This window comes from Mauremys mutica, chromosome 1 (assembly GCF_020497125.1).
Source record: "Mauremys mutica isolate MM-2020 ecotype Southern chromosome 1, ASM2049712v1, whole genome shotgun sequence".
Classification (NCBI taxonomy): Eukaryota; Metazoa; Chordata; order Testudines; family Geoemydidae; genus Mauremys; species Mauremys mutica.
Window position 1 is genome coordinate 367629628 of NC_059072.1, and position 15283 is coordinate 367644910.

The 15283-nt window shown below is 43.3% G+C and overlaps 1 protein-coding gene across 1 annotated transcript; it reads right to left on the reverse strand.

The window, feature by feature from the left end:
- Nucleotides 1–473: 473 nt before the first annotated feature.
- Nucleotides 474–1421, reverse strand: LOC123362770 (olfactory receptor 52R1-like). Its single transcript, XM_045003256.1, has one exon. The coding sequence runs from the start codon at nt 1419–1421 to the stop codon at nt 474–476; it is 948 nt and encodes a 315-aa protein (XP_044859191.1).
- Between the last annotated feature and the right edge of the window lie 13862 nt (nt 1422–15283).

Here is a 15283-nt window from a genome sequence, read left to right on the forward strand (position 1 = left end):
CTAAGTTATCAGCTGAAAAAACTAGAATTTTCAAGAGCCTCGATAGCCCCTGGAATCACTCTGAAGGTTGCAATCCCTATCAACATTTGAAATGGTTCCCTTGCAGCTGGGGGTAGGGAAAAGGTAGGGGAAATTATCAAGATAGTGATGGGACAGGGGAAGAAAGGAGCAAGCGACAGGAGCAGGGCATTGGGTGGAAGAGGCAGAGCGGGTGGAGCCTTGGCAGAAGAGATGGGTCAAGGGGTTGGGTTTTGGGGGTCCAGTTATAAGCAGATAGAAATTCGGCAACCCACTGAGTTTCACACCGACTGATTCCCCAGTTTCCCATACTGATACTGAAACGTAAGGTCAGGAAAGGGTTCAGTGTCTCTCAGACTATCCAATAAGTGATTCAGGGAAGAGGGCTCAAGACCAAGTCACCAGCCAGCTTTCCACAGAGCTCGGTCTGAGAGCCAGGGCACCAGGAGAAAACTTTACATCCCTTTATGAGTAACGAGCCGGAGCAGCCTGTCCCGGATCTGTTTGGTCCTCACCCCATAGATGATGGGGTTTAACATGGGGGGCACCAGGAGATACACATTGGCCATGAGAACATGGAAATACAGGGGCACATTGTGGCCAAACCGGTGCGTGAGGAAGGAGAAGAGAGATGGGATGTAAGAGGCTGAAATGACACAAAGGTGGGAGCTGCATGTCCGAAAAGTCTTGAGCCGGGCATCCTTTGTAGGGAGGCTGAATATGGCCCTGAGGATCTGAATATAGGATCCAGTTATAAAAAACAAATCCAGACTAGCCACAAAAAATACCACAAAGAGGCCATAGTAACTACTGATGCGGAAGTCAGAGCAGCCCAGTTTCACCACAGCCATGTGCTCGCAGTATGAGTGGTCGATGATGTTGGTTCTGCAATATGGCCACTGACTTGCCAGGAAGGGATGAGGCAGCATGAGAATACCACCACGCAACAACACAGTGAGGCCGATCTTGGCCACTACGGTGTTTGTCAAGATGGTGGAATGTCTCAGAGGATCACAGATGGCCACATAGCGATCAAAAGCCATGGCCACAAATATCCCAGACTCCACTGCTGTAAAGCAGTGAATAAAGTACATCTGGGTGAGGCAGGCACTGAAATCGATCTCCCTGGAATTGAACCAGAAGATTGCCAGCATTTTGAGCAGGATGGACGTGGACAAGACCAGATCGGTGACGGCCAGCATGCAGAGGAAATAGTACATGGGCTCATGAAGGCTTGGCTCCATCTTCACAATGAAAAGGATGGTGAAGTTCCCCAATATGGCTATGGCATACATGGTGCAGAAGGGGATGGAGATCCAGACATGGGCCGCCTCCAGGCCAGGAATGCCCAGCAGGATGAAGGTGGAGGGGTTGGTGAAGTAGGTTTTGTTGGTATCTGACATGGAGTAGGGGAGAAGGTATCCAACGCTGAGGCAGAACGGTGTGTCTTCCAGGTACTGTACATTCCCTTGACTTCCTCTGTTTGCACGGAGTCTGGGGTGATGTTCGCATTATAAATGCCTGGATGGAGAGACAATGTTAATATGAGACACTGGATGCACTACTGGAAGCTGTTCTCATGAACGAAGCAGATTTGTCACTCTTCACACACCCAAAATGACATTTTCATTATTCAGATATACAAATCATGAACAACTGACATGACTTATGCCAATTCCACATTTTATGGTGCTTCTTGCATCAATCATTCCTACACATCATGGTGTGGAAAAGCTTAATAGACATCAGCAGGAAACACGAGTGTGAATGCTGGTTATCCCTTACTATTCCTTAGTACAATGAAATCCAGACTAGAGGAAACGCATGCTCATTCACAACAGTGGCCAAAACAAAGGCAATGTTTGGTTGCCTAAGGAATTGGACTGCTCTGGATATGCACTACTTTGGTCACCCAGTGTGTATAAAGGATATAGCAGATGGAAAGGGGACTTCTGAGACAGGCTATTTGAATGCAGGAGGCTGACAAATACAGACAGACTGAAGAATCTCGGCCTATTTAGTTTAGAGAAGAGACAATGAAGGGGACATATGACAGAGTAGAACAAAATAACAGAATGGAACTGATTACATTCTGATGCAGAAACAGAGAACATTTCCCAACCAGTAGTATCTATAGATACTTAGTGCTTCAAAGGGGCTAATTCCTCAAAGCTAAGGCAAATTATCAGCAAAATGATTGGGAGGAAAAATTTAGAAGACATCTGTGAAGACATCTGGGAAAAATCTATGCTTCACGGGCTTAAGGATCAGAAAAAGAAAGTTAGTAAGTATATTAACAACAAAATAAATCCTAGAAAAGGTTTGGGCCAATTCCAAGAGGGAGATGAGGTGCTGAAATACTTTCCAGTCCATCAGCAGTCAAGGAAGATGTTAAGCAGCATCTACAGTAGAACCTGAGAGTTACGAACACCAAAGTTACGAAGTGACTGATCAATCACACGTCTCATTCAGAAACAGAAATATGTAATCAGGCAAAAGTAGAGACTCCTTCCACTCAAAAAGGAGGCAAATAAAGGGCAGGTCTCTGTTAAATGTAAAGTATTTAAAAATAAATGGAAAGTTCATAATAAAATATTTGACAAGATTGGGAAACAGTGGAAAGAGCTGGTATGGGATCAGTTTTAAAAAAGTCTAGGAATATAATTAATTCCAGTAAACAACATGGTTTATGCAAAACAGATCTTATCAAATAAACCCAATTTCATCCTTGAATGAGAGTACAGGTTTGACTAATCAAGAGAACTGTGGAGATGCAAAACCCACATAAAAATAGACTAAAAACTGGCTAAGTGACGAATCTCAGAAAGCAGTTGTCAATGGGCCATTGTTAGCGAATGGAGCTGTTTCTAGTGGGGTTCTGCAGGTATCAGTTCTAGGCCAGATGCTAACCAACTTTTTCATAAATGATCTGGAAGCTAATAGAAAATTAATGCAGATAAAATGTGCGACTGACCCAAAGACTGTCGGAGTGGTTACAATGAGGAGGCCGGGGCAGGCATACAGATTGATCTGAAGCATTTGGTGATCTGGGCCCAGCCAAACAAAATGTTTAAATATACTCAGATGGAAAGTTATCATCTAGGAACAGGGAATAATGGCCCGATCCACAGACTAGATCACTGCATTATGGAACGCAAGGACCCTTAAAAGGACTTACGAGTTACTGTGGACAAACAACTCATTGTGAGCTCCCAGTGCGATGCTGTGGCCAAAAGGCTGATGTGGTCCTTGGATGCATAAACAGGAGAGTGACACTGGTGTAACCTACTGCACTCAGTTCTGGGCTGCACATTTTGGAAAGGAGCCATACAATTATTTGAGACTGATGAAGCTGTCAGGTGGTAAGAGATATAAAAAGCTTCATCCATTTCATTTATCAAAAAAATGAAGAAGGGGAAACTTTCATGGGGAGAAATCTGTGGGTAGTATTGGGCTCTGTAATCTAGTGGACAAAGGACGAGCAAGACCCAGTGGCTGTGTTAGGCCTGAATAAAGATGTAGCACAAAAACCAGTTATGTCAATCTGACTGAAGTCAGCATGTTTCATAAAGCCCTGGGAAAAAGTGAGATACGAAAGGGAGGTGCATTCCTCAAGTTACCAGCTGCGTTAACTCCTGTCTTCCAGTGTCTGGTGCTTGGCAACTATGCTGATAAGAAAGTTGCTGGGGCATCACAACTTGCTTACATTATAAAGAAAGACAGATGTGCTTTGTTATTAGGGTTTGTTACTAACCAAAGGGGGGTGGGATATGGGTTGTGTGAAGTGAATAATTTATGACGTAATAAAACTGTCTATATAAGCTAATACTAAGCTGTAAAGGGGGGGCTGGTTCTCTTCGGATACGAGCAGTTCTTTACTGACACGTGCACTTGTCAATAAAGAGCTTTTGTTTTGGACCTTGCTGGTGTTGTCTGTAACTCTGCGGTCAGACAACGAACTTCGCTGTTGGGGTTAGAGTCCCCGACATCTTTGGCGACTCCGGTCGGGACTTTGTCTGACTCTTCGGCGGGGGATCAGACTCTGAGGCAACGCAGCGCGCATCCTCTGATTTAGAGGAGCCTTGCCTGGTAATCTGATCTCTGCGTCGGCGATAAGGCGAGTTCTGTGAACCAGCTGAAGCTCGTAGAAATCCAGCAACATCCACCTACCCGTTGAGTAGGGTTAAGGTTGCCTGGGTTAGAGTCCCAGTGCAGATTGTCGGGGTTAGAGTCCCTGACAACTTAGGTCTGGGTTAGAGTCCCAGTCCAGGTTTGCACAGGATCCAAGTAGTCTGGGTTAGAGTCCCAGCCTGGGTTTGAGTCCCAGTCCAGGTGTTCGAGTCCCCTGGAGAGGTAAGTGAGCGCTCGACGCGGGAGGTGGGGGTTAGAGTCCCTTTACCTTGACGCGGGAAAGAGGGGTTAGAGTCCCCTTACAAAATGGAACAATTTGGCAGTAAGTGTCTGGGGGACGCCCCATTGTCTCTAATACTTAAAGATTGAAAGAAGATTTCTGGAACCAGGTAGCTTTTGGAGCTGTATGTTTAAAGCTGTATGGAGAGCTCTTGTAAAAATCCCCCAGCATATGCCCCAGAGCCACACTGGGAGGAAGACTGTCCGTGGGGACGTCAGTCTCTCTTGGGCTCACGCCATCTGAATTTATTGACTGTGCAGCAAGATATGATGCATCGTGGTAATAGGAAATAATGGCCTTGGTGTGTGTGTGTGTGTGTGTGGAAAATGGGGGAGGGACAGTCTAAATATTCCACCTCACCCCCTAAGGGTACCCCAGCATGTTACATGTACGTACATTATGGTCTTAAAACCTGCAGGTATTTAAAGAATTGGAATCTTTACACGCGTGAAAATCTATCTAAACAATGCCCATTAGAAGGTACCTTCAATCTAGATAAGATCATATATCTCAAAGGAGCTTTTAATCACCAAAGTAAAGCCTCTGACACAGTGTGAGCAATTTGTCTAGGAACGGCTTAATTTGAAATTCAGCCTGACTTGGTGAAACTGGAGAAGCCACGGGCTGGAATCTGAACTGGACTCTCTAAAAGAGACACTGCAGGAGATTCCAGGGTGTAAAGAACAGCTCTCCCAAGAGCGGAAGCATGTTGGAAATTCTGGACAAGCTGTATACAGGATAATCTCCCGTCTGCCTATTCCCCTTCTCTGAACGTTATACAGACGTGGCCAGTTTGGACATGTGTGAATATTAAAGTGGCTTAAGGGTTAAAGTATTCATGTTCTTCCTGAGTAATGTGGGAGCGTTCCCAACACTCTTCATTGTTGTTTTATTATTTTTAATTAAGCTTTAAAATTTGATTATATGGTGTGTTCCCCCAACGTCCTGCAGTAGATGAATTGGTAACAAATTTGTCACAGTTTGGTGAGCAATTGAGAATAGGGGAGCCCTATAGAATTTACACCATCTATCTGTTTTACCTTTGTTTTATGTTTCTTTTGTTTGGTACTTTTGGTGTTATATGTTGAGGATTGCATGATTAAAGGTGAGCCTACTCTCAGCTGCAGTAAGTCTGAGAACTGGAGAGGGGTTTAGCATTTTTCTCTCCACCCTGGTTGACCGGAAGGGTGGCAGGTGGATCTGCCCCCAGTCGTAGCAGGACTGGGCAATAGAGTAGTTGGAGAAAAGGGCCGAGATGTGTACTTGATAACTAGAATTGAGCAATTAAGAGCATGGATCATGAACCAGGCGGCAACTCAAACCTGCGCCAGGGCAAGTTGCAGGCCTTGAGACAGGATTTCCAGTTAGAAAAGGAAGCCCTGGCTAAGCAAGTACCAGTCTTTCAGGGACTTGTTAAAATTTAACCATTTGTGCTCAGCATATGTCGTAACAGCAGTGTGATTGCTACAAGAGGAAATTGAATAGTTCAACGCCAGTGGGCCATGTGTTTTGCCCAGGTGGCAAGTCTCACAGGGGAGGACTCGAGTAGTTTTGTGAGTAGAAATGTTTTAGGGAAAGGACCAGAAGGGTGGGGGCTACTTAAAAAGCCCACCCTCCTAGCTAACTGGTAGTGCAATACGTTGGTACCCATGGAAAGAAACGGTTCAGAAAAAAAAAAAAAAAAAAAAAAAAGGATCGGGCCCAGGCGGCCAGGCAACAGACAGAGAGCTTGGAGAACAGGTTGGAAACTTTTAGAGTGTAGTGAAAAAAACAAGAACAGGGTAAGTAAGTATACGCATAGGGGTTCATATACTCAGAAGAATATTTGGAATGGTGATCTGAGTTGGTAAGTGGTTGTTGAAAGGACAAGCAAGTGATTTAAGGCACAGTGAAAAGTTAACTCTATAGTTGCTGGAGGGAACAGCAGTTGAATTTTGTAAATGTACTAAAGTAAAAAGTTCTTGGTGTCTTTGAAATGTTTGTAAATAAATTCAGGCAAATAAATTATTAGATTGCAATCATTTGGCTATGAACAATTTTGTTAAATTAGCTGAAGAATGTATCCAGTGCTATGTAATTAAAATTGTATTAGGCTCTAAGAGCACTGTGAGTGATGATGTTTTCTTTCAGTGTTTACAAGCAGGAGTTACAAGTAAAAAGTGAGCCAGCAAGCATCTGTATTAATGCAAATTATCTAATTAATATGGGGTAATTCCCTTGTTTTGCCTAAAATCAACAAAAGTCTTTGTATATTTTTAGTAATGATTGCCTGCCCAGAAGGGGTAGACTTCTGTTTCTGTCTTTCAGATAATCAGAGAACACTGATGCCGGCTGAACAGCATTCACCGTACCATGATTTGCTGGCACAGTAAAAATTGTGTTTTGTGTTCTATGTTCTGTCTTGTGGTGTTTGTCCTGTGGCCAAAATTGATGTGTTTAATATTTTTATGGGATGGTCTGATTTAAAATCAAGCAGCAGTGTTGGATTAAAATGCAGATATTTGTTTTGTTCAACTTAGAATACAAAGTGTTTGGATGCATCAGAAAAATGTGATATACTAAAGTCTTATACATTTTCTTAAGTAGGAGAAAGATACTACATTGGCTAAACCTTTTAATTGACAATTGTTATTGAAATTTGCATATTAACAGTCTTTGAAAGCAAGGGCATGGAAAGTTAACCCACTCCCCATATTGTACATGGGATCCTTCTGGCTACCTCAGACTTCTAGCCAGAGGGCTGGGGATGGTGGAAAGCTATTGGACTACAGTTTGTATTAAATGAACTCATCGAAGTGGGTGTGCTTGTCTTGGTTTGTTGTTCTCAAGTTCTGTAATAACATTATTTTAGTGAAATGGTATATGTGGCATATATTAGATAAGACTAATGTACTGTATAACAGCAATGTGTATGTGTTCATTGTTAACACCAGGTGTATACGTAAAACATGAAAGTTTTTTTTTGTAGGTTAAAAAAAAATAAGCTGAGAAGGGAAGCGAAAAAAAAAAACAAGTTGACTGAAAAAAAAAATAGATAACATGCTCAGTTTAAAGCTGAGACACTGACATTGTTCAAGGACACTCCTCACAGCTAAGACTTGGCTAACCCTCAAAAGGAACAAGGGGGGGACTTAAATTTGCCCATGCAGCTATAAAATTTGTAAACTCTGCAAAGACACTAATGCAATGTGTTAGGTTTCTTTTCTCACAGGTAAAGAAGAAACAACCCAAAGATCCTAGCAGCGCCCTCCCACCCCTTGGAACCAGGAGACTGGGTCTACATAAAGATCCTTCAACGAAAGACTGCCTTGGCTCCATGCTGGAAAGGCCCGTATTGAGTCCTGCTGACTACCAACACCGCTGTGAAGTGCCAAAGACTGACTGTTTGGACCCAGGATTCTCTCTGCAAAAAGACCCCTCCACCTCAGAAGAATTCTCCTACTGATGATAAGCCTATTTTTTTTTCTAGTTCTATTGTGCTTCTGAACAGCATGGCAAAAGGACAAGGTAACGTGCTGGTTGAACCTCTCCCTTGTCCACGGACAAATCTATTGTGCCTTTGAATTTTTCTAAAAGAAGCAAAACCATTAAAGGGTGATGTACTCATCATCTCTTCCCTGTAGAATGCTAAACTACATCTGTTTTGGGAAAGAAGAAAAAAACACTCACTCCACTGACATTGCCAAAGTCCAGGAATTCCTGACCAAAAAGAACATTGAGAACTGACCCTGGTGACGAAACAAAGAATTACACACTGGCAGGACTAAATTTGTGGGACTTATATTTGGAACTGTGGTATTAATTGGATTTTGGGGTTTATTCTACAGGCTGCGCCCTGTGTTTTGGATAAATCCTTCAGCATGTATTGCCCTCCCTCATTGCATTTTGAATAGCATTGTCCTTATCCAGTTTTCAGATCGCTTTTACATACCCAGATTGCTCACAAGGGGCTGCCATTAGATTAGCACAACAGAGGGCCTGGGTTATTTCCTCTGGAAAGAAAGAGAATTGACCAAATCCCTGTGGTCTAGGGCCAATGGTACACTGCCATTTGGAATATTCTTAAAGGCCAAGAAAATCATGAGAAATTGGGCCAACTAGAAAAGGCCACTAGACTTATTTTTGATGCTCAGCTATCTTAAGTACAGGCTGGAGTTGGTGAGTTACATGTCATTTCCACCCTTAGTTCTGTGACCCAGAAGTTACTGACAGAGATGGTACTAAATATCACTGAGGCTGGAAAGGCATTGCAGTGGGATCTAGTATGTTTAAATTGATCCTGAGCACTGGACTTGGCCCACTGCCCTTACAGACACACAGGAGTACCATCTGATCTGTGGTCATGAAGACATACTTGGACACTTTTTGGATGGAAGTGTGGACATTCACAGTGCTCCTTCCAAGCATTTGGACCGGTTAGGGTGGGTGTGGGCTCCCACATACCAGATCCTGCCGGGTCCATGGGGAGGAGGCGTGTGGGACTGAATTATTTACCGAGACATCTGGGACATTAGACCCCTTGGTATACCTAACTGATTTATAGTCAGTGCCCCAGACCAATGAACTGTTACCCCTGAAGGCGATTTGAAGCTTCGTCTGCAACTGAAGAAACCGTAACCCGGTTCTGCCCTGCCAAGCGATCATTTGTTGTCCCAAGAGTCCCGTTGGTCCTCTAGGGACAAAGGGGGGATTGTTAGGCCTGAATAAAGATGTAGCACAAAAACCAGTTATGTCAATCTGACTGAAGTCAGCATGTTTCATAAAGCCCTGGGAAAAAGTGAGATACGAAAGGGAGGTGCATTCCTCAAGTTACCAGCTGCGTTAACTCCTGTCTTCCAGTGTCTGGTGCTTGGCAACTATGCTGATAAGAAAGTTGCTGGGGCATCACAACTTGCTTACATTATAAAGAAAGACAGATGTGCTTTGTTATTAGGGTTTGTTACTAACCAAAGGGGGGTGGGATATGGGTTGTGTGAAGTGAATAATTTATGACGTAATAAAACTGTCTATATAAGCTAATACTAAGCTGTAAAGTGGGGGCTGGTTCTCTTCGGATACGAGCAGTTCTTTACTGACACGTGCACTTGTCAATAAAGAGCTTTTGTTTTGGACCTTGCTGGTGTTGTCTGTAACTCTGCGGTCAGACAACGAACTTCGCTGTTGGGGTTAGAGTCCCCGACAGCTGGAAGCTGGAGCCAGACAAATTCCAGCTGGAAATAAGGGCTGAATGTTTAGCACTGAGAGTGATTAACCATGGAACAAAATGCGAAGGGAAGTGGTGGATTCTCCATCTCCTCATCTCTGCAGATCAAGACTGGATGTTTTTCTGGAAGATCTGCTTGAGGGATTGTTTGCACTTAAAACACTACAGCAGAGTAGTGTAGACACTACTTTCACCAACGGCAGGGGTTCTCCCGACAATGTAGATTATCCACCTCCCCAAGAAGGGGTAGGTAGGTTGATGGAAGAATTCTCTCAACCTCATTCTGTCTACACCAGGGTTTAGTTGATATCACTACATCTCTAAGGGGTGTGGATTTTTAGGTTGCATCAACAGCATCAGAGCATGCAACTCACGAGAGAACCTGGAAAGGATCCAGAAACTAGAGACAAAATGATCCATGGGATGAAATACAAGTCATACAAGCAAAGGCAGAAGGAACTAGGTAAGTACAATTTAGAAACAAGGACACTGAGTGCGGACATGAGATCAGTCTTCAAATATTTGAAGGGTTGCCATAAAACAAGTGGAGAAAATTTGTTCTCTACTGCCACATAATGCAGGACAAGAGGCAATGGGTTGAAACTTTAGCAGAGCAGATTTAGATGAAATATCAGGATAAACTTCCTAACTATAAGAACAGGAGGATAATGGAACAGATCCCTCGGTCCTTCACTGGAGGTTTTCCAAAGGAGGCTGGATAGTAATTCATCTGGATGGTTTAGGTGCAATAAATCCTGCATCTTGCAGGGGTTGAACTGTCCCTTCCCGGCATCTGACTCAACAGTTCTATAATGTGAAAAGGAGGCAGACATTTATATTTAGTGTGTCTCACAACACATGAACAAGGGAACCTTCAATTACATTTAATACTGATAAAAGAAAATTGTTGACATAAACCATATTTGGTCTTTGGAACTCCTTGCCGTTGTCATTAAAGCAAAAAGCTTAGCTGAATGGGATTCACAAATAGACTGGCCATTATAGGTGGTGCTGGTGGCACCACCTTTAGTTAAGGCTGTCTGACATTGTCAATGAGAAGACTTCATTTTCAGAAGCTTATAATAACTTTATCAAACTTTAAAATTCTCATGCTGGGTGTCTGCTTTGGGCTGAATTGTTTTTTGAAAGTTTCAGGCATAACAGTTCAGCCAACTTCTCAAATGAAGCTAGGAGACAAGATGTGAGGCGCCCTAGCATATCGCTGCTTTCTAGCAAATAAAATCCAGGTAACAGCCTCTTTCCCCCATCCCCTCAGAGTTAATAGCCAAAGCCCTGAATTGCAAGAGGAGGAGGTGACAGTTCTTAGCTGGCTGCTAAGGTCTTTACTCAGTTCTTACTTCAAGGGGAGCTTGAACTCAGTGTGGCCCTGTATTGTACATCTCCTAAAACCTTTCATCCTGAAGCAACCACTGTGCCACTGAAATGCAACCACCATCGGGCTTGAGGCATCAGCTAGGGTGGGTGGGGACGCACAGAAAAGAGGGACACTTTAGACAGTTATACAGGAGCAAACTCATCCCCTGTGGCAAGGACCCTGAGATGTTTAATGGCTGGACAGAGTGGAACAGATCCCAGACTTACTGTCTATCCCATCACACCCATGTTGCACTGGGTTTGTCGAGCAGGTGAGCACCTCCGCAAGACAAGGGTACCTGTGAATTCTGAGATGGAAACGTCTTCCCTGGGAATTCCTCTCAGGTATCTGTGTCCCAAATCTCTCTCACCCCAGCATCTGCAGCAACTTCCCACGCTGAGAGATGACACAGGGGTGTGCACAGTTTATACTCAAGTTCCGTATAATCCCAGGGGGGTTCGCTCAGCTTCAAATGGATAAGCGAGCATCTGGATGCAAACAGGCTGGAGACAAAAGTGTCTGGACTCCTGTTCTATTTATGCAGCTTTAGGAGTAAACAGTAATTAAGGGACTTTCCCAAAGGGAGATGAGAACTCTTGGCTGCTCTGTGCATTTGTGTATATTTAAAAATTATAGTTAATTAGGAAGAACACTTTTGATAATGAGTAGGTCTCCACAGGATCTGATACCTTGCACTTTCTCCAAGTACACGGGGCTTTTGCTAAGGGATCAGAGATCAGTATTTCTCATCAGTAACTACCATCTTACTTTGCAGCACCTTTCATTGAAGGATCTTCAAAACACCTAGCAAAGGAAAATCACTTTGAACATATCCCCATTATACAGATTGGTGAACTGAGTATTTAGGCAAGGTCATACAGAGAATGACAGACTCTAGGAGTTCTGACTTCTCTGCTGTAACCACCGTCTGTCAGTACCTTAGAGCATGACAAGAAGGAAATGGACTCACAGTCTAGTAGGACCTGTTCCTTGGGCTGATGTGATGGACTTCCCCAGGGCACAACCTGGAACTGGGGTACCACTGAGCCCTCTGGCATACCAATATGGACCCGCTCTCGCAAGCTAAGTCTATGGGAAGCTGCAGTCCTCTCCAGGTCATACACTTACACAGCCATACACATGCAGGGACACATCCAGCTGCAGTTACATGAAAGCTTTAACTAGCCACTCATGAACCAACAATAGAGAGGCTCCAGACAGTTCCTTCAAGCTCCCAGTCTATGATCCCGAGCTGTATATTCTTGCCCAGGTCAGAAGCCTGACCAGAGTAAGTTTATTACTCAGTCCATCTCTCCCTCCATGTGGAGAGGCGTATGCACCAGTGACTGCTCATGAGCATAATTCCCTTTTCCATTTCAAAGAACACACCGTCATAGGTTAAAAAAAAAGAGAGAATAGATTAATTAAGTAAGGAAAGATAGATATTAGGTGATTATAATGAATAGTGTACAGATTAGAGTTGTCGATCAATCACAGTTAACTCATGTGAATAAGTAAAAGAAATTAACTGTGATTAATCAGATTTTTAATTGCATTTTTTAAAATAGAATTTATCACATATTTCTGAATGTTTTCCTACATTTGCAACACAGAATATAAAGTGTACAGTGCTCACTTTTTATTTTTTTATTAAAATATTTGCCCTGTAAAATGATAAAAATAAAAAACAGTATTTTTCAAATCATGCAATCTCTCTATCATGAAAGTATAAATTATAAATGTATTTTGTTACATAACTTCATTCAAAAAGGAAACAATGTAAAACTTTAGAGTCTATAAGTCCACTAAGTCCTACTTCTTCTTCAGCAAATCACTAAGACGAACAAGTTTATTTACCTTTTTGGAAAGAATGCTTCCTGCTTCTTAATTACAATACCAAGTATGTTAAACATTTATATCCCCCGTCATTGTTCGGCCACCATTCATGAGGATATCCTTTTATGCTGATGATGCTCGTTAAAAAAAAGTGTTATTAAATTTTGTGACTCAGCTCCTTCGGGGAGAATTGTATGTCTCCTGCTCCATGGTTTTGCCTGCATTGTGCCTTATATTTCATGTTATGGCAATCTCTGATGATGACCCAGCACATGTTGCTCGTTTTAACAACACTTTCACTTCAGATTTGACTAATCGCAAACAAGGTGTCAGGGTTTTGTTTTGGGGCAGAAACTGTAACACCTCCCCCTTTCATTTACTGCAGGAGTGTTAGTCACTGACTAAGGTGGGGGCAGTGTGCCCAAGTCTCTCTCTCAGTTTTTAACCATACAACTCTAAAGTATTGGAAGCATTGTAGTGTTATCCACTGGTGTTCTTAAAAAGTTCTGTGCGCCTTTTAACAGCTTAGTGATCTCAGAAGTCCTTAAGAGTGCCTGCTCTGGGTGGCTAGAGAAACCTCTCTTTGTACCTGTGCAGCATGGTTATCCATTGTGCTTTTCTAGCTGGTGATAGTGCAATACAGAGGTGATGGGTCGGGACCCCTGGGGTGCCAACTGAGGTGCTGAGATACCACTGAGTCACCTATTCTGCCAGCCTTGCCCCCCCTTAAGCCCCATCTTGCTGAGCCAGGTAGCAAAGCCCATACTGGCAGGGCCAGCCCCAGCTGCCTTCCTCAATGCGAAGGATGGTGGCCCAGCCTCTCACTCCACCCTCAGTTAGAAATCAGATGGATTGGGTTATATTATAATCCAGAAGTAAGTTTCTGAACCACGAAAAGGTGTATTTTAGGTGGTCAAAAAGGTAGCAAACAGAACACAGCAGATTGCGAAGAAGATAATTCAAAGCACTCAATCTGCTGGAGACGGGGAGCATTGAAAACATGAGCATGGAGCATGGAGTTCCTCTGTCTTCTTCAGCCCCCTCCCATATCACTCTCATCCACTAAAGATGGGGTTCCCATTGTTCTATAGATCTGCAGCTTTGTAGCAAGCCTGCTGCCACGGCATCCCCACAAAGGGCACAGAAGGGAACAAAGGAGCATCTGCTACTGTACGAGCACCCACATGTTTCGAACAGCCTCCAGCCCGGTCTATGGAGCTGCCACCTGCCCAGCAATCCCTCCAGACAAGTTAGACCCAAGCTGGCTGTAGTATGCAGCTGCAGGTTCCTTGATGGTAATGGCTAGGGAATTTTTTTTACCTGGATTAATAACTAGACTAATGCACATTGCTTCTTTCCCAGACAGATCAGCTCTCAGAGGCAGTGGTTCACAATGCTACTCCTGCAATTGCCACTGAACTCTACGGAATAGCTGCCCTTGAGCATCTGTAACTGACACCTTAGTTTGGATGCACATTAGAAATGGCAGAGAGAGGGAGGCATGTATGTCTGGGGGGTAAGTTACAAAGGAAATAGAGAGATGGATTTCCTCTCTCTAATACATAGAATGAGGGCAGAGAGAGAGAGAGAGAGATGGGACAAAAAACACTAGAACAGGGACTCCCTGTGTCTTCCATTCTGGGACCAACACCTCCTCTCTCTCTTTTCCCTCTTCTGGGGAGGTTCCTGCCCATTACCACGAGGAGCATGAGTGAAGGGTAAAGGAAAAGCCCAAAGACATAAGGATACAGAAGGTTCATATAATCAAATCTGAGTTAATTAGTGTGATGTAGGGTTATAAAGGGTTATGCAACAGGCAGGCTAATTGACCCAAATTTAACCATTAAAGAAATATTAGAAATGTTTATACATAGTTGTCAAGGTTCCTTCCCCACTCTGAACTTTAGGGTACAGATGTGGGGGACCTGCATGAGAAGCTCTAAGCTCAATTACCAGCTTAGATCTGGTCTGGCTGCCACCACTCACAAGCACTACTTTCCTTCCCTGGGTTGCCTTGAGAGACTTCACCAATTTCCTTGTGAACACAGATCCAAACCCCTTGGATCTTAAAACAAGGAGAAATTAACCATCCCCTTCCTTTCTCCCACAAACTCCTGGTGGATCCAGATCCAATTCCCTTGGATCTTAAAACAAGGAAAAATCAATCAGGTATATAAAAAAAGGCTTTTAATTAAAGAAAAGAAAGGTAAAAGAAAACCCTCTGGGAGAGATTAGCATACCAGCTGCTCTCACAGACAACAGATTCAAAACACAAAGGATGTTCCCCTGGGCAAAAATGTAGTTACACAAAAAAAAATACTCATATACCCAATTTGACTATTCCTCTAATTTCACAAGACAGGTTACAAAGAAATAAACATAAACCTATTTATTTCCTTCACTAATACTCTCTACTTAATAAGAGGCTGAATTCTGGAGC

What these genes read in the sequence shown, in the direction of transcription:
- LOC123362770 (XM_045003256.1), bottom strand. Translation starts at nt 1,421, where the DNA reads ATGTCAGATACCAACAAAACCTACTTCACCAACCCCTCCACCTTCATC.